This window comes from Rhinolophus ferrumequinum, chromosome 18 (assembly GCF_004115265.2).
Source record: "Rhinolophus ferrumequinum isolate MPI-CBG mRhiFer1 chromosome 18, mRhiFer1_v1.p, whole genome shotgun sequence".
NCBI lineage: Eukaryota > Metazoa > Chordata > Mammalia > Chiroptera > Rhinolophidae > Rhinolophus > Rhinolophus ferrumequinum.
The window spans coordinates 49,347,617-49,368,608 of record NC_046301.1 but is presented as its reverse complement, the minus strand read 5'-3'; the positions used below and the strand labels follow the sequence as shown (position 1 = coordinate 49,368,608).

Genomic DNA, 20,992 nt, shown 5'->3' with positions numbered 1-20,992 from the left:
GCCCCTGAGGAACCAGGGCACATACTGCCCTCTCCCTGAAGCACGTCCACTGTGTCCCAGCCTGGACCTTCTCTGAGGCCAGTCTCCCAAGAGGAAGGGGAATCTGGCCCTGGCATTGAGCGCCACCTCTGTTCCCGGAGGTCCCGGGGAGGCTGGCTGACCAGTCTCCCTTCTTCCTTCCCTCCCTCCCTCCCTCCCCTGACGCGCTCCCACTGTGGCTTTCCCACGTCAGCACTCTGCTCACCTGTCCCCACAGCTCTGTAGCCAGGCCTTGGCCCACATGGGTACCACACTGTCTCACTCCAATTCGCATATCTGCTAGCCCAGGAGGGGTGGGAAGGAGTGCACGTCAGTTGGAGGCCACTTTGTGGCTACTTCATAGCAGTGGACCTGGGGCAAGTCCCTTACCTTCTCTGGGCCTCACTTTGCTCATCTGTCAAATGGATGTGATCATTTTGAACACCATGGTGGTTCCACAACAAAGGTTGGGGTGAAGACTCGTGAGTCACGTTAATGGCCTCTGATCAGCAAATAAGGGGAGATGTTGGGCAAGAAGGTTTCTGCCGCTCCGCCCCCAGTGCCCGGGTGTCATCCGTGGAGGGAGCTAGGGGTCAGGAGCTGGGCAGGAGGCTTTCCAGGCATGGTCCCTGTCAAGTAAAGCGGCAGGCCTGTGGGTGACCCCACGTTGTCTCTCTTCCCCGTGACCAAGTCCCATCCCAGACAGATGCCAGCCCTGTCTCGTGGTCATCAGCCCTTCTGAACTCACCCTGTTTTCTCCTGGCTCTGCATCCAAGGCAATTCCGTCTCCTCCTCCTCACTACCTTCTCTTTTCCTCTGCAGAGATGGCTCCGAAGTCAAAAAAGAAGGGGCACCCCGGGAGGGAGCAGAAGAAGGTACGTGGTCCCAGGTCAGGGGTGGCCACCTGACTTTGTGGTCCTGGGAGGACCCCGGGACTGGCTCAGGGACTTCTGCCTGACTGATGTCAGCCTGTGTGTCTGTCTGTCTGCAGCACCATCATCACCACCACCAGCAGCTGCAGCAGGCCCCGGGCCCCGGGCCCCAGCAGCCCCCACCGCCCCCACCGCCCCAGCAGCAGCCGCCGCCCCCACCACCCCCACCCTCCATGCCGCAGCAGGCTGCTCCTGCAATGAAGTCCTCGCCCCCACCCTTCATCGCTGCCCAGGTCCCCGTCCTGGAGCCCCAGCTCCCAGGCAGCGTCTTCGACCCCATTGGTCACTTCACTCAACCCATCCTGCACCTGCCGCAGCCCGAGCTGCCCCCTCACCTGCCCCAACCGCCCGAGCACAGCACTCCGCCTCATCTCAACCAGCACTCGGTGGTCTCTCCTCCAGGTGAGCTGCGGCTGTGGCCACCTAGGTGCGGGGAGGCCCCTTCCTGTCCTGGTCTCCCCACTTTGCGACTGGGCACTTGGAGCAACGCTTGGAACCCATCTTAGCGCTAGTTGTCACGGGATGTCAGCACCTTCCCAGGGCCATTGTGGGAATTAAGACACCCCAGGATAGGCTTGGCCTAGAATCAGTGCTTTGATAGAGAAGATGCTGGTTCGGTTCTGCTGGGTCAAGCATTGTGAATAAAAATTATGTGACCCCTCTGGCGCTCCCAGTCAGGGGTGGTGGGACACACAGTCATCCCAGACAGGGCGGTCGGGGGCAGGGTGTGAAGATGGGAGCAGTGGGAGGGAGGGAGGGCGGGCAGGCGAGAGAGCTGGAGGGCTCAGCACAGGGCAGGGTGACTGGTAAAGGCCTGAGCTGCAGACCTTCCTGGGACCGCCTTGTTCTGGAGTTACTGGGAGGCTGAGGAGAGTATGCCGGTTGGAGGGAGGTGGGCAGGAAGGAGGTCAGCATGGAGTGAAGGGCCAGGCTGGGGCCTCAGAAGCCTCACTGCGCGCTGTTGTGTCCTTCCAGCTTTGCACAATGCTCTGCCCCAGCAGCCATCGCGGCCGAGCAATCGAGCCGCCGCCCTGCCCCCCAAGCCCACCCGACCCCCAGCAGTGTCGCCCGCCCTGGCCCAGCCCCCCCTGCTCCCACAGCCCCCCATGGCCCAGCCACCCCAAGTGTTGCTGCAGGAGGATGAGGAACCGCCCACCCCGCCCCTCACCTCCATGCAGATGCAGCTCTACCTGCAACAGCTGCAGAAGGTGCAGCCCCCCACACCTCTACTCCCTTCCGTGAAGGTGCAGTCCCAGCCGCCACCCCCTCTGCCGCCCCCACCCCACCCCTCTGTGCAGCAGCAGCTACAGCAGCCGCCGCCGCCTCCGCCACCCCCCCAGCCGCAGCCACCCCCCCAGCCACAGCACCAGCCACCCCCCCGGCCTGTGCACATGCAATCCATGCAGTTCCCCACCCACATCCAGCAGCCCCCGCCACCCCCAGGCCCGCAGCCCCCCCACCCACCCCCGGGACAGCAGCCGCCCCCGCCCCAGCCTGCGAAGCCTCAGCAAGTCATCCAGCACCACCCTTCACCCCGGCACCACAAGTCGGACCCCTACTCAACAGGTAAGTGGCCCCCCAACTCCTGGGCTCCGGGGGAGCCTGGTACTGGGCCCAGGGTATTATCCTGGAGCAGCCAGACAAGTCAGCTGGTGCTTCGGGCTGAGGCTGGAGAGAGGTGGCTGACGGGGTGTAGGTGTGTTTATTGTGTATCTGTCTTGCCTACAAACGGAGTGTCTGAGATGAAGACCCCTACTGGCCCTCCTCTTGGAACTCACAATCAAAAGTGTTACAATGCATCGTGATCTCTGCTGGGGGGGAAACCAGGAGCCCAGGGAGGCAGTGGGTCTGCCTCTGGTGGTCGGAACAGGCTTCCCGGAGGAGGTGACCAGACGAGCAAGAGCTAGTTTAACCAAACGAGGGGAGTACGATCACAGCAGAATCATGGGCAGGCCTGGACATGAGCACCTGCAGGAACAGGGGCGCAGCTCTCCCCACCATGAGGCCCCCCTGGTGGTGCCAGGACTGTCGGGGAGAATTGGGCTGAAGCTCAAAGGTGCTGTGTGTCCCATCGTCCCTGGGAACCAGTCCCATCTGCTGCTGCCTGCTCCAGGCTGCCCTTTTCCCTCGACAACATGGGTCAGGCCACGCCCTCTTGCCTTTCCTGGGCATGTTGTCTAAGCATCTGTAACGAAAACATCCTGGCTGGCCCTAGTAGCGGAATGTGGCGGTCGATGCTTCGTGGTGTGGTGACATGAAGGTCAGGGTTGAGGTCCCTGGACTTAGCCTTGTAGGCCAGCGGCCTGACGCGGGATGAAGCAGTGCTGCCCACAGATTGAAAAACGAGGTCTTGACTTCATGTTGTGACTGCTCCTAAACCCAGCAAAAGCTTTGAGGTGCCAAGTAGATCGCTGAAGCCCTAGGCAGAGAACAGCTGTGCAGCTGTGCCTGTCCTCCTTGGGAAAGACTGGTACTAGTTTTGGCAGCTGTGCAGCTCTGCCTGTTCTCACCCTTGAGCAAGGCTGGGTTTCTCATGGTGGGCAATGATAGACGGGTGAGGAGATGCCTTAAGAAAAGCCAGCAGTGGGGCCTGGGCAGGTCCCCTCTGGCCACCTCTCCTGGAATTCCCTCAGCCAGGGGTCATCACAGGGAGCAGTGTGGGTTGGAGCCCAGCTGGGGGATTTGAGTCAAAGGCCAAGTTGTTGGAGTCCGAAGGAGCTCAGCAGGCATTCCCGGGCACTGGGCCAGCTTGCAGGCGCCACCCCTCACCATCGGAGTCCCCTCTAGGTGCTGGTGAAAGAACCCACCAGCAGGCAAGCAGTTCCTACACGTCATAGGCCTGTGGGTCTGCTGTCGCCCTGAACAGCCTCAGCAGGTGCTCTGAGGGAGCTCGCCAGGCAGGAGGCTGTCACAGTCGTGTGCCTGCAGCTGGCTGACAGGCCTGGACCAAGGCCGCCTAGCACCCAGGCCAGCAGAACCAGCTACACAGGGCTGGGGGCCAAGAAGCAGGGGTAGGCTGGTCCTTACCATCGTGTCATCTCCAAACAGCTGTTTTGGCTCTAGAAAGTGCAGGAGGGTCCGTTGTAGTCAGCTCCAGGCTCACTGAAATGGGCACCTCTTGCCCGGGAGCCCATGGACGGCCTGAGGGTGTCTGCTGGGAGGCAGCAGCTGGAAGCAGGCCTGGTGGTCCATAGAAGGGCCAGCACGTCCTTCAGCGTGAGACAGGAGACAGGACCAGGAGCACATGCTCTGCAGAGAGGTGGCTTTCTTTTGTGGACAGTGGGGTTTGTCCCGTGGTACAGCTGACCGAGATAATGTCAGATTCAAACAGGAGGGTGTCTCCCTGCTGAGGTGGATGGAAGAGCTGAGGGCAGGACTCGGTGGCTCCGCCAGCTGCCCGGTCCTGAAGGGCCAGCCCACTGTGACCTAGGGCTATTTCCTCATCCATGAAGCTGAGGTGTCAGGCTTCAGTGATTGGCCAGGCCTTTCGCAGGGGTCAGTAGTGGTGCTTTCCAGGCTCCTGCCCTGTGCTGGGTGCTTGGACCCTGTGGCTGCCTGGGTCCCCTTGGCCATTGGTTGGATAAAGATGGGTGGGCTGGCCTGCTTCCGACAAGAACCACGAGCCCAGGACCTATTCTCCCAGCTCTGCTGTGGTGCAGGCCAGTTCCAGGCCCGAAGCAGCTGTCCAGGAAGGCAGGCTGAGCCACATGGGGACAGCCAGGAGCCAGGCTGCCTGCTCTGTTGGGGTTATTAACGTGCCTTGTGTTTAACCCAGGCCACGCCGTAGAACCATGTGGAGAGCTTTTGAAAAGTACTCAGGCCTAGATCTCACCTGAAATCAAATGTATCAGGCTGCGCTTCTCCGATGTTCCTAATGATTCTCACATGGGCGTCAGACTCCCGGACAGCGCGCGGCTCCACTAAGCCGTGCTGTGTGCTGAGCTCGGGGATTGACTGCTCCAGCCCACAGGCCCCATGTGTCAGGGCTGCCCTTGGGTTGGGGGACTAAGCCATCCCCGCTGACACGCTCCTTGTCCCCTCTCCTAGGTCACCTCCGTGAAGCCCCCTCCCCGCTTATGATACATTCCCCCCAGATGCAACAGTTCCAGAGCCTGACCCACCAATCGCCGCCCCAGCAAAGTGTCCAGCCGAAGAAGCAGGTAAAGAGCAGGGCTGGGCCTCGGCCCCCAGGGCCAGGCATGGGCCGGGGTCAAAGCCGCCCACCCGCCTCACCGGCCGCCGTGCCTGTGCCGTCCCAGGAGCTGCGCGCAGCCTCCGTGGTCCAGTCCCAGCCCCAGCCCCTGGTGGTGGTGAAAGAGGAGAAGATCCACTCGCCCATCATCCGCAGCGAGCCCTTCAGCCCCTCACTGCGGCCGGAGCCCCCCAAGCACCCTGAGAGCATCAAGGCCCCCGTCCACCTGCCCCAGCGTGAGTGCCCCCTCCACCCCTAGCCAGGGCTGGACGTGAGCTTCCTGTGGGCTGGCCGGCCGGCCATGCCCGCCCAGATGGAGCACCCAGGCCCACAAGCTGTTTGTGTTCCAGGGCCTGAGATGAAAGCCGTGGATGTCGGGAGGCCTGTGATCCGACCCCCTGAGCAGAACGCACCCCCACCAGGGGCCCCGGACAAGGATAAACAAAAGCAGGAGCCGAAGACGCCAGTTGCACCTAAAAAGGTAGGGAGTGTGGGCCCACGAAGACCCTTCACCTCCATCCCAGGGAGGTGTCCATATGGTGATGGGCCCCTCACCCACGGTGGTGTCTGCTTCACAGGACCTCAAAATCAAGAATATGGGCTCCTGGGCTAGCCTGGTGCAGAAGCACCCCACCACCCCATCCTCCACAGCCAAGTCTTCGAGCGACAGCTTCGAGCAGTTCCGCCGTGCAGCCCGGGAAAAGGAGGAACGCGAGAAGGCCCTGAAGGCACAGGCCGAGCATGCGGAGAAGGAGAAGGAGCGGCTACGGCAGGAGCGCATGAGGTGGGCACGGGCTCTGCGGGCGGGGGCTCCTGGGGCGCCCTGGGCCCCCGGCTGACCCGGAGCCCTGCTCTGCCCAGGAGCCGCGAGGACGAGGATGCGCTGGAACAGGCCCGGCGAGCCCACGAGGAGGCGCGCCGGCGCCAAGAGCAGCAGCAGCAGCAGCAGCAGCGGCAGGAGCAGCAGCAACAGCAGCAGCAGCAACAGGCAGCCGCCGTGGCCGCTGCTGCCGCGGCCGCCGCCCCCCAGGCCCAGAGCTCCCAGCCCCAGTCCATGCTGGACCAGCAGCGGGAACTGGCCCGAAAGCGGGAGCAGGAGCGAAGGCGCCGGGAAGCGGTGAGTCAGGGGCCCTGTTGGGGACCCCTGGGCAGGGCTCCAACCCTGGAGGAGCTGCAAAAGGGGACCCTGAAACCAGAGAGGGATGGGGGCATCACTCACCGAGTGGTGGGACAGGCAGGGGCCCCATCAGGCGGGTGCTTGGAACAGCACGTGCTCGTCCACACCTGCTGGCCTCTGGGCTCCAAGGTGGCTCAGGCCTAGTACCGGGCAGTTCTGGCTGTGGGCACTGAGGGAGTGGCTGATACTCAACGGGGGTGGCGAGAAGCAAGGGCAGGGCACCTCGACTCACTCCCTGACTCCCACCTTCCTGTCCCCTCCAGATGGCAGCTACCATTGACATGAATTTCCAGAGTGACCTGTTGTCAATATTTGAAGAAAATCTTTTCTGAGAGCACCTAGGTGACTTCTGACTTTGATTTTCTGGCAAAACGTTGACTCTCCATAGTGTTAGGGGCGGCAGCGGAGGCGGTAGCAGTGGCCAGGCCTGGCCCTCGTGCATGCTACGCCGGGGCGGGCCTGACGGGCAGCTGAGGACCGCAGAGCCCATCTGCCTTACAGCCAGCCGGATGTCCCGCCACCCACACAGGACGTCAGCTCAGAGCACGTCTCGCCATGAGCAAGTGCCGGCCAGACCCAAGCCCGCGTCCCCGCTGCGGGTAGAGGCCCTTCTCTCCGCCAAATGTCTACACAGTATACACAGGACATCATTGCTGCCGCCACCGTGACTGGTTTTCTGTCCCCGAGAACATGACGTTTATGACGTCCTGCCCACGGGGAATCCTTCCCCACACCCCAGTCTCCACCTCCTGCCCCCAGGAGACCAGGGCAGACTCGAGCGAGCTGGAGGCAGGCGAGGGCAGCAGCCCATCCCCTTGCTGGCACTGACTGCCTTTGAACAGGTCCCACCCGCCCCTGCCCCCACAAGCCTTTAACCGAGAGCCGCTCTCTGTAAGTGTTCGCTTGTGCAAAAGGGAATAGTGCCGTGGAGGTGTGTGTGTCCATGGCAATCCAGAGCGAAGTGACTGTCACACGCGTGTGGGCTGGCCTCTCCCGGCGAGTGAGGCCACCAACCAAAGTCAGTTCCTTCCCACCTGTGTTTCTGGTTTTGTTTTTTGTTTTGTTTTTCTATATATATATTTTTTGTTGGATTCTATTTTATTTTTAATTCTCTCTTCTCCAAACACAATGGCACTGCTTATCTCCAAAATGGTGTGATCCTCTCATTGGGCGGTGGCTGCCACCGCGCTGTGGGTAGTGTGTGACCGTGGCTGTACTGTATAGTGAAACATAGTCGGCATATCTTTGAAGTTTGTTGGTGACTCCACCAAACTGGTGTTAAAAAAACTCAAAAAAACCCACACAAAAAACACAAAACACAAAATGCACAAAAAAACTGCTTATATTTTACTTGGTTTCAAACTTTGTTAGTCTATTTTTTAATTATAAAACCAGAAAGCTACATTTTCTTTCCCCCACCCCAATTCGTTGGCTTTTTCTTTTTTTTAACGTCCAATCTGAGTTGTTTTTTAAGGAAGGGCTAGGGGATGAGGCGGGCGCTTGGGGTCCCTGCTCGGTGCCCATCTGCCCAGTCAGCAGCCCCTTCCTCTCCCCCCCTTTTTTTTTAATTTTGTAATTGGAGCCCTTGGTGAGGTTACGCGTGCCATGAGAACCCACTCTACACCACAACGCTGGTGCCTCCGTGTTGGCCAAACTCTGGAGTCAGTGACTGGTTTGACTTTCATACGGTGAATATGCATTTCGTCTGTACTGATCATGGAATAAACACATCTCTCTTTTTTAATGCTGGTGTCTCCCTGATATTTCTTTGTGAACCACCTGTTGCCTAGGCTAGGCCCAGGGGTCCCCGGGCCCCAGACCGCATCTGTACAGGAACTCCTGCCAGGGGCCACCTAGCCCATGTCCCTTGGTCTGTCCATGCCATCCGAAGCTGAAGCTGTGACAGGGACCCCAGGTGCCTGTTTCTCCCTCCTAGGCAGGTGACATGCTCCAGCAGAACCTGGCCAGACTCCAGACAGTATTCTCCTTCACCCTCTTCCATCTTTGTCCCCTACTTACCAGGTGACTTAGGCCACTTCTCCCACCTTGCCTGCCTCTACCTAACTACTTTCATTTAAGCTCAGGGTTAACCAGATATTCTTAGATAAGTGTACATTCCCCCCCTCCCCAACTCGGATCCTCACCCCCGCGCACGCAGACGCACACATTCCTGCCCGAGAGAGCCCACCAGGTGGCTTCCATGCCACCCTGCCTCTGTGCCCACCCCAAAGCACCCTAGGATGTAAAAACGTGTCATTTACATGATGCAGAGATACAAACTGAAACATTTCTAGCACCGTTTATTAACCCATGTCCCCCTTTCTTTTTCACCAAGAAAGGTACCGTGTATTGTCTTGTGTTTGGGATCTGCCAAACCTGGCTAGGGTGCAGTTTAGGCAGCCAGCCAGAGCTCCCCTCCCCCGCACCCCACGTCCATGCCACCCCTCTACACACACAGAGGCACTTCTCCTAAACCACTGTGCTGGTTCAAGTGTGACTTAAATTTTGGTTCTATGGTGTTTCCTCCATCTTCTGCCACCCCCTCGTTTTTGTTCTGTGTTCCAAAACTTCCCCAGACCAGGTCTGACTGTTTAGCTGGAGAAATGGTTTTGTCTGCACCTTCCTTCTAAAGAGTGAACTCTGCCATGGCCCTCTCCACACCTCCCTCATAGGTGTTTCTCTAACTGGGTTGTAATTAGAACTTGGATCTATTTAATTTCTCTGGCCATTTCCAATCCCTTCCACAATACTAGAAATCTTAGTCCTATACAAGAGTGAGAGGTGTGTACAAGCCCCCAATGTACTGTATGCACGGATCGCTTGGCCAATAATCAATGTCAGTGAATCTGAGACTTGTATTAAACACTTTAGACATTTGTAGAGGGGAATTCGTAGACTTTTCACTTATATACTAAAGGGTTTTTTTTTTTGTGCAGTTCTCATTGCAAAAATAAACATTTGTACTGAATATAAAAATTACCATCTTGTGACTACTGCTGTCTTTGTTTGACGGTAGAGCTGGGGGCTGGGGGGTGGGGGAGTCAGTGTTGTGTAGCAGAGGAAAGGAGGTTCCCAGGCGTCCACCAGCCATGCATCCAGGTTAGAGAACTCAGGGTCATCAAGTGGTCAGAGAATTGATTTGATGGAAAGTGGAAAAGAAACCAAAGCTATGACAGGCTAATCACACAGGGAAAGAAAGGTAGTAGTTTAAGTGCAGGGAGAACACGTTTGTACAACAGGCAGTGTAATCATAGACAACTACTGGACAGTTCATCGTTTACTGAGGCAGAACCACATAACCACTATTCCCTTTTAAGTAGCAACCCACAGACTTAACTAAGCATGATCCCAGGACAGTATAATGTTCAGTAGCGTTCACAATACAAACTAAATAGTGGAAGGTGAAAGGGAGGGTGGGAGGTGACAAAAAGGGATTAGTGGAGTGTTTCATGTTAGAGGAACCAACAAAAACTACAGATGGAAACAGCATGTCCAGTGGTGGTGACATGACCCAGTCAGCGGATAATGCCCCAAATTGGTAATGAAGAAATAGGCACATAAGCACATTTAGAGATACCTAGGTAACGACCCCCAGAAAGCTAAAAGCGGTTCCCATGGCAGCCACCAGGTGGAAGGAGAGGTGAAGCTCAGGAGTGCTGCCTTTCCCTGAAAGTCCTGGTTTGCTGTTTAGCCAGATGTATGCCTTCAGGCAAATGACTAATCCCCGAATTGCAGGTTCGTGATCTGTAATACACGAATGTGATAATAGCACCTACTCTTAATAGGATTGTTACAAGGGTTAAATGAGTGGCCCTAAAATGTTCAGGATCTTAGGGGAAGGTTGCAAAACAGGAGGAAGAAGCCTCTCACGCGGCCCTGGTCCCCTTCCTGTTTCGGCCACAGCCCCAGTGACTCAACAGGTTCAGTCCTCCTAGGAGTCAGTCTCCCCGCCACAACTGGCAGCCACTGGTAGAGCCCCGGCCTCAACACCTGCGGATGGTCTCCCGGGCGGGAGGTGTCGCCAGCACGTCAATGACAGCCACTGTCCAATCATAGCTCTGCAGGGGCGGGCCTACAGGCCAGCTGGGCCAATTGGAAGTTGGCGCCGGGTCGAGGCCTTAGGCTCCGCCGTTGGAACCAAGGCTAGGTGAAGGTGCTGCTAGGTCTCTCGGAGCCAGGCCGAGGGTAGGGTCGCGCGCTCCAGGACGGGGAGCTCCGGAGAGGCGATGGCTGGTGCTCCCGAGGCCTCCTCGGACCACAGCAATCGTCCGCGCCGCCCTCCTAATCCGAGCCGTGGCGCGGCCTGTCCCCATCCTTTCCCTTCTGGGCCCGCTCGACCCGCCATATTAGGTTTTGGCTCCGCCCCCTGACTAAAGAGCCTGGATCTAGGCCGGCCCCCCAGGTCATTGGTCCAGCCCTCTTCCTCGGACCTTCACCCAGCGTTAGACCTCGCCTTCTCTAGGCTCCGCCTTCTCCCCGTCCACCCTCCCAAGCCACGGCGCCAGCCCTTACAACGTTCCTGAGACAAGTTCGGGCCACCCTTTAGGCCCGTAGGCCACACCCACCTTTCAGTGCCCCGACCCTTCGCTCCAGGCTCCGCCCGTTTCGCCCAGGATGCCCCGTCTTTCTTGTTTATACTGGACCCTGTCTTTAGACCCCACCCATCCACCTGCTGCGGGAATCCGCCCTCTTCTTAAGCCCCGCCCGCAGTTCTAGCCCCTCACACCCCTTCTCAAGGCTCCTCCCTACCCACCGAAGCCTGGTCCTCGCAGGCTCCACCCCCGCACCCTAACCTGGCTCCCTGTGGCCGTCTCGCTCAGGTGTTCACCTGGCACACAGGTAAGTCGTATGCGGCGTTGGTTTCGGTCTGAGCCGTCCGCCCCTTCTCTCGGCACGTTCCGCAAGCTCCGACGGCACGGAGGGATCCCAGGCCAAAGGCGGTGGGCTCCGCCGCTCGCACGCCTCCTCTCCGCTGCTGCCCGCGCCCCCGGCGGTCCAGAACCCCGACGGTAGCACGGTCGTCCCGGAACGCGGCGACATGCCCGAGCTGGTGGTGACGGCTCTGTTGGCGCCGTCGCGTCTCTCTCTGAAGCTGCTGCGCGCCTTCATGTGGAGCCTGGTGTTCTCCGCGGCGCTGGTGGCCGCAGCTATCTACGGTTGCATCGCGTTCACACACGTGTTGTGCCGGCCCAGACGTGGCTGCTGCGGGCGCCCCCGGCGCACCCCACCAGCCTGCTTGAGCGACCCGGTACTGGGAGAGCACTGCTTCCTGACCCTCCAGGTGAGCGTGCGGGGCGTCGTCGGGGCTGCGGGGATCCAGCAGCCTAGGAGGCCGGGCCGGAGCAGAGTGAGCAGAGCACAAACGGTTGAATCCAAATCTGGGTCGGCACAAGGCTGGGGGAAGGGTTCAAGCCTTGAATGGGTTCCCCAGGTCTCAAACTGTGCCTCCTCCAGAGCTCCGGCCTGCGCCTGCACTACGTCTCCGCTGGTCGCGGCAAAGGGCCCCTCATGTTATTTCTGCACGGCTTCCCGGAGAACTGGTATGTTTGAAGCGGAGAGGCCTTGGTGCACAGGGCTGGGGATAGGTGGAGCCTGGACCACTAGGTCATCTAGGAGGCGGGAGAAGGGCTGGGTAGACCAGGGGGAGCAAAGATATAGGGTGCAGATGGGGCGCTCAGGGGACAGGGGTCTGTCTGTATGAGGACGCATGGGTATGAAGACCCTAAGGGATGGGACAAAGAGGGATCAATGGTGACACTGCCCAAGAAGCAGGGTGCAGTGACATCACCCTGGGCCTGGCGTTCCCCATCCTCTTTTCTGGGAAGTCCAGAGCAGGAAGGTGGGGTTGCCAAAGGCCCCTGCTAGGCGTAGAGCTGAAGTGCTGCTTGGGGACCCTGATTCCACCTCCCTCCCTCTTCTGCCTGCCAAACAGGTTCTCCTGGCGCTACCAGCTCCGGGAATTCCAGAGCCGCTTCCATGTGGTGGCTGTGGACCTGCGTGGATATGGCTCCTCCGATGCACCCAGGGATGTGGATTATTACACTATCGACCTGCTGATGGCAGACATCCAAGATGTCATCCTGGGCCTGGGTAGGGATATGCCCGCATCCCAGCCCCGGCCTCCCCCACCCCTCACTCACCTCTACCTACTATCTCACTCACTCTGGTTCCTCTGGTCCCCCAGGTTACTCTAAGTGCATCATCGTGGCCCACGACTGGGGCGCAATCCTAGCCTGGAACTTCTCCATCTACTACCCATCCCTGGTGGAGCGGATGGTGATGGTCAGTGGTGCCCCCATGTCGGTGTACCAAGGTATATCAAGGAGCCCGCAACGCTGGGATGTGCCTGTGTGGGGGCGTGTGTTCGTGTCTACACTTCGTCCACCAGTCAACAATCCAGGGACTGAGGGCGCAGTGGTGAACCTGGGTCCCTTCCCCAGTGGCAGTCCCATTCTACAGCCAGTGACAATACACTTAGGAGTAACATTTTTTGAGTACTTACAGGTAACCATTGCTCCGACAAGGAGCCTCACACAGTAACCTACACAAGCTTCCTAGGCTTATGAAAGTGTTATTATCCCCGTGGTCCAGTTGGGGAAACTGAGAGAGATTAAATGGCTTTCTTCCAGCAGTGAAGACATAGGTAACTAAGCAACTACAATAGCATGAGATGCTGTCTCTGGCTACCCAAGTCGATCACATCACCTGATTTTAATTGCCAGGATTATAGTTATAGTTGTATCCTCTCTCTCTCTCTCATTATTTCTTGTCTGTCCCCATCTCTAGATTGTCAGCTCCCCGAGGACAAGGGAGTTTTGTCTGTCCCATTCACTGCTATGTCTCCAGGGTCTAGAACAGGACCTGGCACACAGTAGGTGCTCAGTAAATGTTTGTTGAATGAAACAGGGGAAATGTATCCAGGCCTGGGCAGGAGAGTACACCAGTGGCTATGCAGCCTCCCAGAAGCTGCAGTGGGAGGTGACCCCATTCTGTGGATACAGTGATTACTCAACAGGGAGAGAAGCTCATGCCAGGGTGAGGGTAGACATTAGGTGTCCTCACAGACTCAGGCAGGCAGCACTGGCATGCCTGAGTGTTGGCACATCTGTGTGTCCAACCTAGATGTAACCAGGCCCAGGCCTCATGTCTGCTGTCCTTTCTCCCCAGACTACGCAATACGCCACATTGGACAGTTTTTCCGTTCCAACTACGTGTTCCTGTTCCAACTTCCCTGGCTGCCGGAGAAGTTGCTGTCCATGTCTGACTTCCAGGTGCAATGGGGTGAAGGCCAGGGATGGGTGGAGGGTAGCTGGTTGGGACTGGGTAGGCTGGGTACTGAAGCCAGAGTCCTGCTTTGTGCCCAGATCCTCAAGACCACCCTCACCCACCACAAGAGGGGCATCCCACGCTTGAGCCCCAACGAACTCGAGGCCTTCCTTTATGACTTCTCACAGCCCAGTGGCCTTACTGGGCCCCTCAATTACTATAGAAACATCTTCAGGTGAGACCATACCCAGCTGGAAGCTCAGGAGAGTTGGTGGGGAAAGGGGGTGGGGGCAGCCATCCTTCTGTCTGTCTGTCTTGGCCACAGGAACGTTCCCCTGGAGCCCCAGGAGCTGGCCACGCCCACCCTGCTGCTGTGGGGGGAGAAGGACATCTACCTGGAGCAGGGGCTGGTTGGCGCCATCAGCAGCCGCTTTGTGCCTGGGCGGCTGGAAGCCCACATACTGCCAGATGTGGGCCACTGGATCCCACAAAGCCACCCTGAGGAAATGCACCAGTACATGTGGGCCTTCTTGCAAGACCTTTTGGAGTAGTGGCCCTCGCTCACTGGCCTGCGTGCACCTGGGAGTCCACACGGTGTGTGGATACAGGTGGTCTCCTGGATTGTGCACAGGCGTGGAATTCCTAGGTCACACACAAGTGCATCAGTGGGTGCCCTTAGGCACACCAGCCCGTTTGCTCACACACAGGCATGAGTGTATACACGTGTGAGCAAGCACTTTGACCCTGGGAACCATGGACACCTCTTCTCTGTGGAGCTAGATGCTGACTGTCCTCTCTCCCTTCTCTGCACCACCAGTCTTCTTGACAGAGTCCCCCCCTCCCCAAAGCCATAAGCTCTGACCTTCCTGTCCCTGGCTTCCACCTCCAGTCTGGGTCTTTAGCTAAATGCTGCATTGTCCAGTACTGGTAGCCATATATGGCTGCTTCCATTTAATTGAAAATCAGTTAAAATTAAATATGATTAAAAGTTCAGTTCCTCAGTCACACTAGCCATCTTTCAAGGGCATCAGCATAAAAAGTTTTATTGGACAGTACTGGTGAGGGTGTTCCTAGCATAGAGGGCCTCCTTGCCTGGCTCCTGACCTCACCAAGGGAGGACCTGCCTGTGCAGACCCTTCTCCAGCCAAACCCTGGGCGGCTCCCTGCCATGATTGCCCTCCCAGTCATGCTTCCAGAGGGTGTAAGGGCAAGACCTCTTACAGCAGCCTGGGAAAGATCCTTAGTGTCCTGTCTCTGGATCCATGGGAAAACAGCTCTCCTTTAGGATATGTGAGATTCTGGATGCGGCACAGGAAGGGACCAGCTTCCTGAATGGCCATCTGGCATCTGAGGCCTGCCTCTCCCGATCTCCCGGAATCATCCACTCCAAATTCACTATTTCTGCTGATTGTTTTCTAGGGGCCCAGGCTCCAGCCTCCAAGAGGGTGTTACAGGTCAAGGGTGGACCACTCAGCCGGTGACTCCAGGCTAGTCACAGCATCAACTAATATCTCCCCAGCTTTTGCCTGGTCTTTGGGGACAGTGTCATGACCTGCGGCCTGATGCATCTCTCTGGGGACCCAGCAGACCTCAGAAATACATTCTCATCTCTGGGACGGACTGCCTGCCTGGCCAAAACTTGCCTGCTCGTCACCCCTCTCTGCCCTCCCTCGTCCCCAGCATAACATCCTTTCACTCATCATATGTGTCAGGCACTGTTCTAGGCGCTGGGGATAGAGTGTGAACAAGAACACAGCCCTATTGTGGAGTTAAGAGAGAAGAGGCATCAGAGTTACGTGTGCAATGCGGTTCAGGAAAAAAGGCTTTCCTTGCTCGGGAGGGGCGCATTTTTCGCAGAGTGGGGAGCAGTAAATAGGAAGGTGGGAGGCGGGAATAATCTCGGGCTGCTGGATAACAAACGTGGAGATGAGTGACTGCTGGGTTAGGGCGAGGGAGGAGACAACCAGACGGAGGAGTTTGGAGGAGTTTGGACTGGATTCTCATGGGAAGCCGGGGGGAGGGTTTTCAGCAGGGGAGGGACATGGCTTGCATTTTGAAAAGCTCCCTGTAGAGGATGGACAGTCCCACGCAAGAGTGCGAGAGGGGAGACAGGCCGGGGCTGCGCGCAGCCTCAGCACGGGGAGGTGACTAGAGTAGTGCCCCTTTGGGGGCTTGGAGATGGGCGGGAGGGGGCTGGGGCGAGGGGGCCTGCAGGCAGGAGCAGGACGGCGTGTCCAGGGGATGTTGGGTAGGGCAACAGTTGCCAGGGTGACGGGGGAAGGGCTGATGGTTGACCAGAACGGGTAGCGGTTGTCTGGGTAACCAGAGGCCCCGACGAAAGCTGACTGGAGGCCTCTGACAGTTGCTGGGGCGACGGGGTCCGCTGACGGTTGCCAGGGTAACAAGAAAGCGCCGTCTTCCGCCTCCGCGGTTGCAGGGGCCGGGAGAAAGAAGCGATCGCGTTGATTGGGCAGAGTCCTGGCGAGTGAGCCATTAGAGACACATGGCTTGGCTGAAGCCCGCCTCTCCCAGCCTCAGCCAATTCCGGCGCGTCTTTCTTCCGGCCTCGGAGCTCAGCGCGCGCTTCACTTCGGGCGGGAGCCGGGACCCAGAGGGCTGGAAGAGGTGCTGCTGGGCCAAACCTCTTCCCAAGCTCCGCCTCACCCTCTGAGCTCCCGCCTCCAAACCACCTTCCATCATTCACTCACTCATTCTTCATTCATTCACTCATTCACCTACTTGTGCCACCAGCTCTAAGCCGCTGGGCCTGCAACAGAGGAAGCGGGACGGGGATGCGGGGTGCGGAAAAGGGAGCCGGGTATGGACATTCCCAGCCCTATGTGATCAGGCCCGAGTGAATGAGGACTGGCAAGGAGCACTTACCTGGCGGGGGGGGGGGGGGGGGAGGAGGGAGGAAGGCTGCCTGGAGGCGGTGGCCTTGGAGCTAGCAGAACCCTGCAGGGATGTTTTAACATTTCCGTAAGACGGGGAGAAAAGTTTGGGATGGGAAGACATGCGATTGCAAAGGGCTTCAAACACGGTGCCAGGAGCTTGATCCCCAGCGTGATGGGGCCCAGCAGGGGTGGATCCTGGACAGATCTGTGTGTCTAGAATATTACTTGGGGGCTGGACATGTGGGGCAAAGACCTAGAAGCATCTAATAGATTAAAGATAGTGATGGCCCAGCGAGGAGCACCTGTGTGTGGTGGAGCAGAGAGGATCACTGACACTGGACGAGAGGACGAAGTTCCCCCAGAACAGTGGAGAACAAGATGAGACTGAGCCCCGGGGTGCCCCCTGCATCCAAGGGACATGCAGAGAAGAGAGACCACAGAAAGGAGAGGGGAAGCAGGCAAGCATGGTGTTCCAGCAACGTAGGAGGTGGGTGTCAATAGGAGGGGCATAGCTTCTAGTGTAGAAAGACGATGAGAGATGGACAGCACTGAGCTATGCAGCGCATAAGAGAGGAAACCCTGGCGTGGGAGCTGAGGGCAGAGGGCGAGTGCATTCAAGCAGGGATGGGGAGAGGAGAGTGGTAACCCCAGTCCAAAACCTGGAGGAAACAACTGGCACATCCGAATAGGGTGATTTGAGTCAGATTTGCTACAGGGATCATATACAGCAGGCAGGGTTTGGGAAAGGCAACTGGACGAGCACCAATGGAGAGCCATTACCGTCTCCAGGTCCCCCTGACTGGGCAAGAGGAACGAAGCAGAGTTAGCGGAGCCCAGCAAGAGACGTGTGTGGACACGGCCTTTGGTCAAAGGCCACAGTCAGCCGAAGTGACCCTACAGAGCAGGATGCAGGAGGATTAATATCCCATTCTCTCTTCTGGCTTCTTTTTCTGCCAGTGCCTCCTATTGGCCAAACCCACCTGGACGCCAGAGGACAAAGCTGTTCATTGATACAGTCTGGAGAGGTCAGCCACTGAGGGCATAAAGCGTAGTGGAAAAGGGGAAGAATGAAGCCAGTAGTGGGGGGAGATTTGGGGACAAAGACAGGAGTTTGAGGGTTAGGTGGGGGATGTGAGATGAGCATTCGTTGCGAATTTCACTTTCCTACGGGAGACCTCCACCTATGGCCAGGGGAGGAGGGAATGAAAAGCCCTGGCAAGGGGAGGGGCAGGGCGAGGCGCTCCCCTTCTCTGAAGTAGTAGGAAAGGTGGGGAGGACAAGTTCCACACCTTCAGGAAGGAAGAAGACAAGTTTCAGGATCCAGGGAGGCAAGGACATCAGAGTGTCCTAGTTCAGAGATGAGCAGGAGGAGATGCGGTCCTGAGTGAGGCTGTAGCCATAGAAGATTGGAGTGGTCTGATCCCAGGGCCTGTGAGGCCAAGACATCCACTGGGTGTCCCACCCAACGGAGGGTCCTCAGGCAGAGTAACCACAGCCCCCAGAAGGGCTGGGGAGTGGCCTCCTCTGTTCCCCTGCCCAGAGCTTCAGAGCTCCATTCAAATGACTTGCCTTCTCTCTACTCCTCTTTCATCCACATTCAGCTCTCTCATCCCCACCTCCTTCAGGAAGTCCCACCAGTCCCTAGCCTTCCTCTGACCCAGCCCTCATTTAATGGGGGCTGGAAATGTCTGTGTCCAGATAGGGACATTTCAAGGGCTGGTACGGGGCACATTCAGGTTCCAGCTCCTGGGTCTTGATTTGCCCCACAATGTATGGAGCACATTCATTCATCGACTGACAATGAATGAGTTTTTTTCATCTACTGTGCCGAGCTTGAGGCTAGACGTTGGGGATTCCGCAGTGAGCAAGACAGATGCCCGTGGAGCTCAGAATCTGACGTGGGAGCCAGGCAGGATCACGTGTCAGGGTGGGAGTCAAGAAGGAAGGGGTGGTGAGAGCCAGAGGCCAGAGGAGACCATGTGAAGCTGCAGGAAATCTCCCTGGGAGAAGAGACAGCAGAGCTTCCAGAGTGATCTTTTACAACCTCAGTCAGATCAGCTTCCCTCTGCTAAAACCATCCAGTGGCATCCACTATGCTTGGGACGGAATCCCAGACCTTTTGGCCCCTTGGGACTTGGCCCTCCTCAGCTTCCCTGACCTCCCACCCTTTGCTCACTCTGCACCCAGGACCCTGGCTTCCTCGTTGTTCCTCTCATCCATCCACCCCTTCCTCCTCTGGGCCTTTGCATGTGCCGTACCCTCTGCCTGAACACCCTTCCTCTGGCTGTTTCCCTCACTGGCTCCTCCTTCTCCTTCAGGTCTCAGTTCTGATGTCCCCTCATCAGTGAGTACTATCCTGACCGCCCCCCACCCAATGCTGAAATCTCTCTCTTACTCAGGTCACCCTCAGTTTGTATTTGTTTCTTGTCTGTCTCTCTTATCTGGGCAGGAACTGGCTCTGTGTTGGTCCCCTGGAACCAACTAGGGACTCAGTAAATGTTTGTCGAAAGACTGAATGAAGAGCTGCCTCTCAGAGTGAGCTGTCAGGTAAAAGGAGCCTTCTGGATATGAGAAGGGAGCTTGCAGCAGTGGCATAGTCTGTGAAAAGATGGGGAAGGGTGGGACACAGGAAAGTGAGACTGGGGAGTGAGAAAGGTGTCACTCTGGGCAGTGGGGAGCTATGGAGGGTTTGAGCATGAGAAGACCCTAGGGAGCCAGTGGCCAGGAGACGTGGCTAGGTCTGCAGCCCATAGCCCCTAGGGTCCAGTCATCCCACTCTTGCCAAGGACCCACACCCAGCAGCCCTCACCCCTGCTGGTTCTGGTTAGGCTCCCATGACCCACTGTCTGGGCATGAAGACTGACCTGGCCCCAGCTTCCGTGCTGAGGGCAGGACTGTGGTCCTGGGAGGAGAAGCCAAGGGCACGTTCTCAGGTTTCTGGTCAGCGGGCCCTGGCCCAGCAGCTGTGTCTTGGCCTGGCCCCAGGTCCTGCATCCCTGGGGACTGAACTCATTGAGGAGAAATGCAGTCCCCAGCCAAGGCGGCCAGCAAGAGCAGCGAGGAGGGCTCAAGCCCCCCCTGCCCACACCATGTTGGGAATTGTGCGGCTGCCCGCTGCAAGGCCGTGGGAATGGTCGCTCTGACTGTCCTGTTCCCCCAGAGATCAGGACACCTTGGGCTGGTTCTGCCACAGTGGCTAGAAGACAGCAGCAGGAGCCTGGAGTCAGAAGCCCATCTTCTGCTTGCTGACTGGGTCCCCTCGGAGTCATGAGGGCTTCAAAAGGAGCTGGCACACAGTACAGGCTCTGTAAATGTGTCTTTCTTCCTTTAGCCCCCACGCCCCCCATGCCATCCTCAGCCTGTTTTCACCATTACTGCTCCCTCTCTGTCTCTGTCTGCCACAGACCAGAGGCTGCTGTATCAGCAGAGTCACAGACTCTGGACTTCCTACCTAGCAAAATGTGTGCCCAGTTTCTTGATTGCTCCTTGAGACAGGAAGCTCAGCATCTACTAGAGCATCCATTCTAACAGAAAATCGTTTCTCAGATGGCTCAGGGGAGAAGTTAGCCACCCTCCTTCTGGAGACCAGACCTTTGCCCCTGAGCCCCGAGATTCTTTTATGGGCCCCCAGGCCCCCAGGGGCTACTGAAGAGAGTGGTCTGAGCCCCCTGTGGCAGCTCTTCTGGGCTGGACATCTCAACTTCTTGAGCCACTTCCTGAATCACCAAATCCTCCAATGTCACCCCTTATGTGCTCACCCCATTCTGGATGATGCCTGGACCCCAGGGAGCTCCCAGTCTAGGAAAGAGACAACAGAACACAGATACCTGCAGCCCCTCATAGGCAAGGCTGAGCCGGAGGGCAGGAGGGTGCTAGTAAAGCCTAGGGCAGCAGAGGAGCTTGGTCTGGGGGTGCAGAGAGGGCTTCCTGAAGCTGGCACCTTGAAGAATGAACAGGAGTTTACCAGGTACAGGAATAGAGGGAGGGAAGTCACGCTAGAAAGAGGGACCAATATGGGAAAAGGGGTAGCATGTGCAGAAAATACTAGCAGAGCATGTCCTACAGCTGTAGGAAAATGCGTTTCCAAACAGAGCACATTTGCTGTGAATTCCTGCTTGGGGAGGAAGCAAAAGGATCCTTCTATTCATCTAGGTGTCCCAGGCAGAGAGCAAACGCCAGGAACGTGCGCGGCCTGCCAGGTGAAGATGGAGTTCGGTTCAGTCTGATGATGAGGGGGGCAGGAAGGTCTGGAGATAGATAGAGGTGGTGGTTACACGAAATGCCATTGAACTGAACACTTAAAAATGTTAAGTGATAACCTTTATCTCAATTTTAAAAAAATCGTCAGAGGAAATCATTAACAAATGGTAAAACCAATGACTGAAAGTTTGATGAACATCGGCCCAGTTCTACGGAGCTGGGGGGCTTGGATTTCCTCCTGGGGCGATCACCACGGGGAGGACTCAGGCTACGCCTGCCCCGTGGGCCTGCTGACTCAGCAGGCTCCTTGTGA

The 20,992-nt window shown here is 57.5% G+C and overlaps 2 protein-coding genes across 7 annotated transcripts in view; both read left to right on the top strand.

The window, feature by feature from the left end:
• BRD4 (bromodomain containing 4) overlaps nt 1-7,598 on the top strand; it is a 77,619-nt gene extending 70,021 nt beyond the window's left edge. For 4 of the 6 annotated variants that reach the window (XM_033134321.1, XM_033134324.1, XM_033134322.1 and 1 more), the window contains 8 exons: nt 841-893; nt 1,010-1,352; nt 1,926-2,516; nt 4,998-5,378; nt 5,493-5,623; nt 5,721-5,926; nt 6,004-6,259; nt 6,583-7,598. In XM_033134321.1, the coding sequence (XP_032990212.1) occupies nt 841-893; nt 1,010-1,352; nt 1,926-2,516; nt 4,998-5,378; nt 5,493-5,623; nt 5,721-5,926; nt 6,004-6,259; nt 6,583-6,651 (2,030 nt within the window). In that variant the 3' untranslated portion in view covers nt 6,652-7,598. The remainder of the gene's footprint in view (nt 1-840; nt 894-1,009; nt 1,353-1,925; nt 2,517-4,997; nt 5,379-5,492; nt 5,624-5,720; nt 5,927-6,003; nt 6,260-6,582) is intronic. The other 2 variants (XM_033134325.1, XM_033134326.1) reach the window with 1 other exon arrangement.
• A 143-nt stretch (nt 7,599-7,741) lies between these two features.
• On the top strand, nt 7,742-15,095 carry EPHX3 (epoxide hydrolase 3). The gene is made up of 7 exons (XM_033134327.1): nt 7,742-11,600; nt 11,774-11,859; nt 12,252-12,409; nt 12,504-12,632; nt 13,487-13,590; nt 13,684-13,820; nt 13,911-15,095. The coding sequence occupies exons 1-7, from the start codon at nt 11,358-11,360 to the stop codon at nt 14,134-14,136; spliced, it is 1,083 nt and encodes a 360-aa protein (XP_032990218.1). The 5' UTR covers nt 7,742-11,357; the 3' UTR covers nt 14,137-15,095.
• Nucleotides 15,096-20,992: the final 5,897 nt, after the last annotated feature.

Coding starts and splice junctions, on each gene's coding strand:
- EPHX3 (XM_033134327.1), top strand. CDS start 11,358: ATGCCCGAGCTGGTGGTGACGGCTCTGTTGGCGCCGTCGCGTCTCTCT. Junction 11,860..12,251: donor CACGGCTTCCCGGAGAACTG/GTATGTTTGAAG, acceptor CCTGCCAAACAG/GTTCTCCTGGCGCTACCAGC. Junction 13,821..13,910: donor TACTATAGAAACATCTTCAG/GTGAGACCATAC, acceptor TCTTGGCCACAG/GAACGTTCCCCTGGAGCCCC.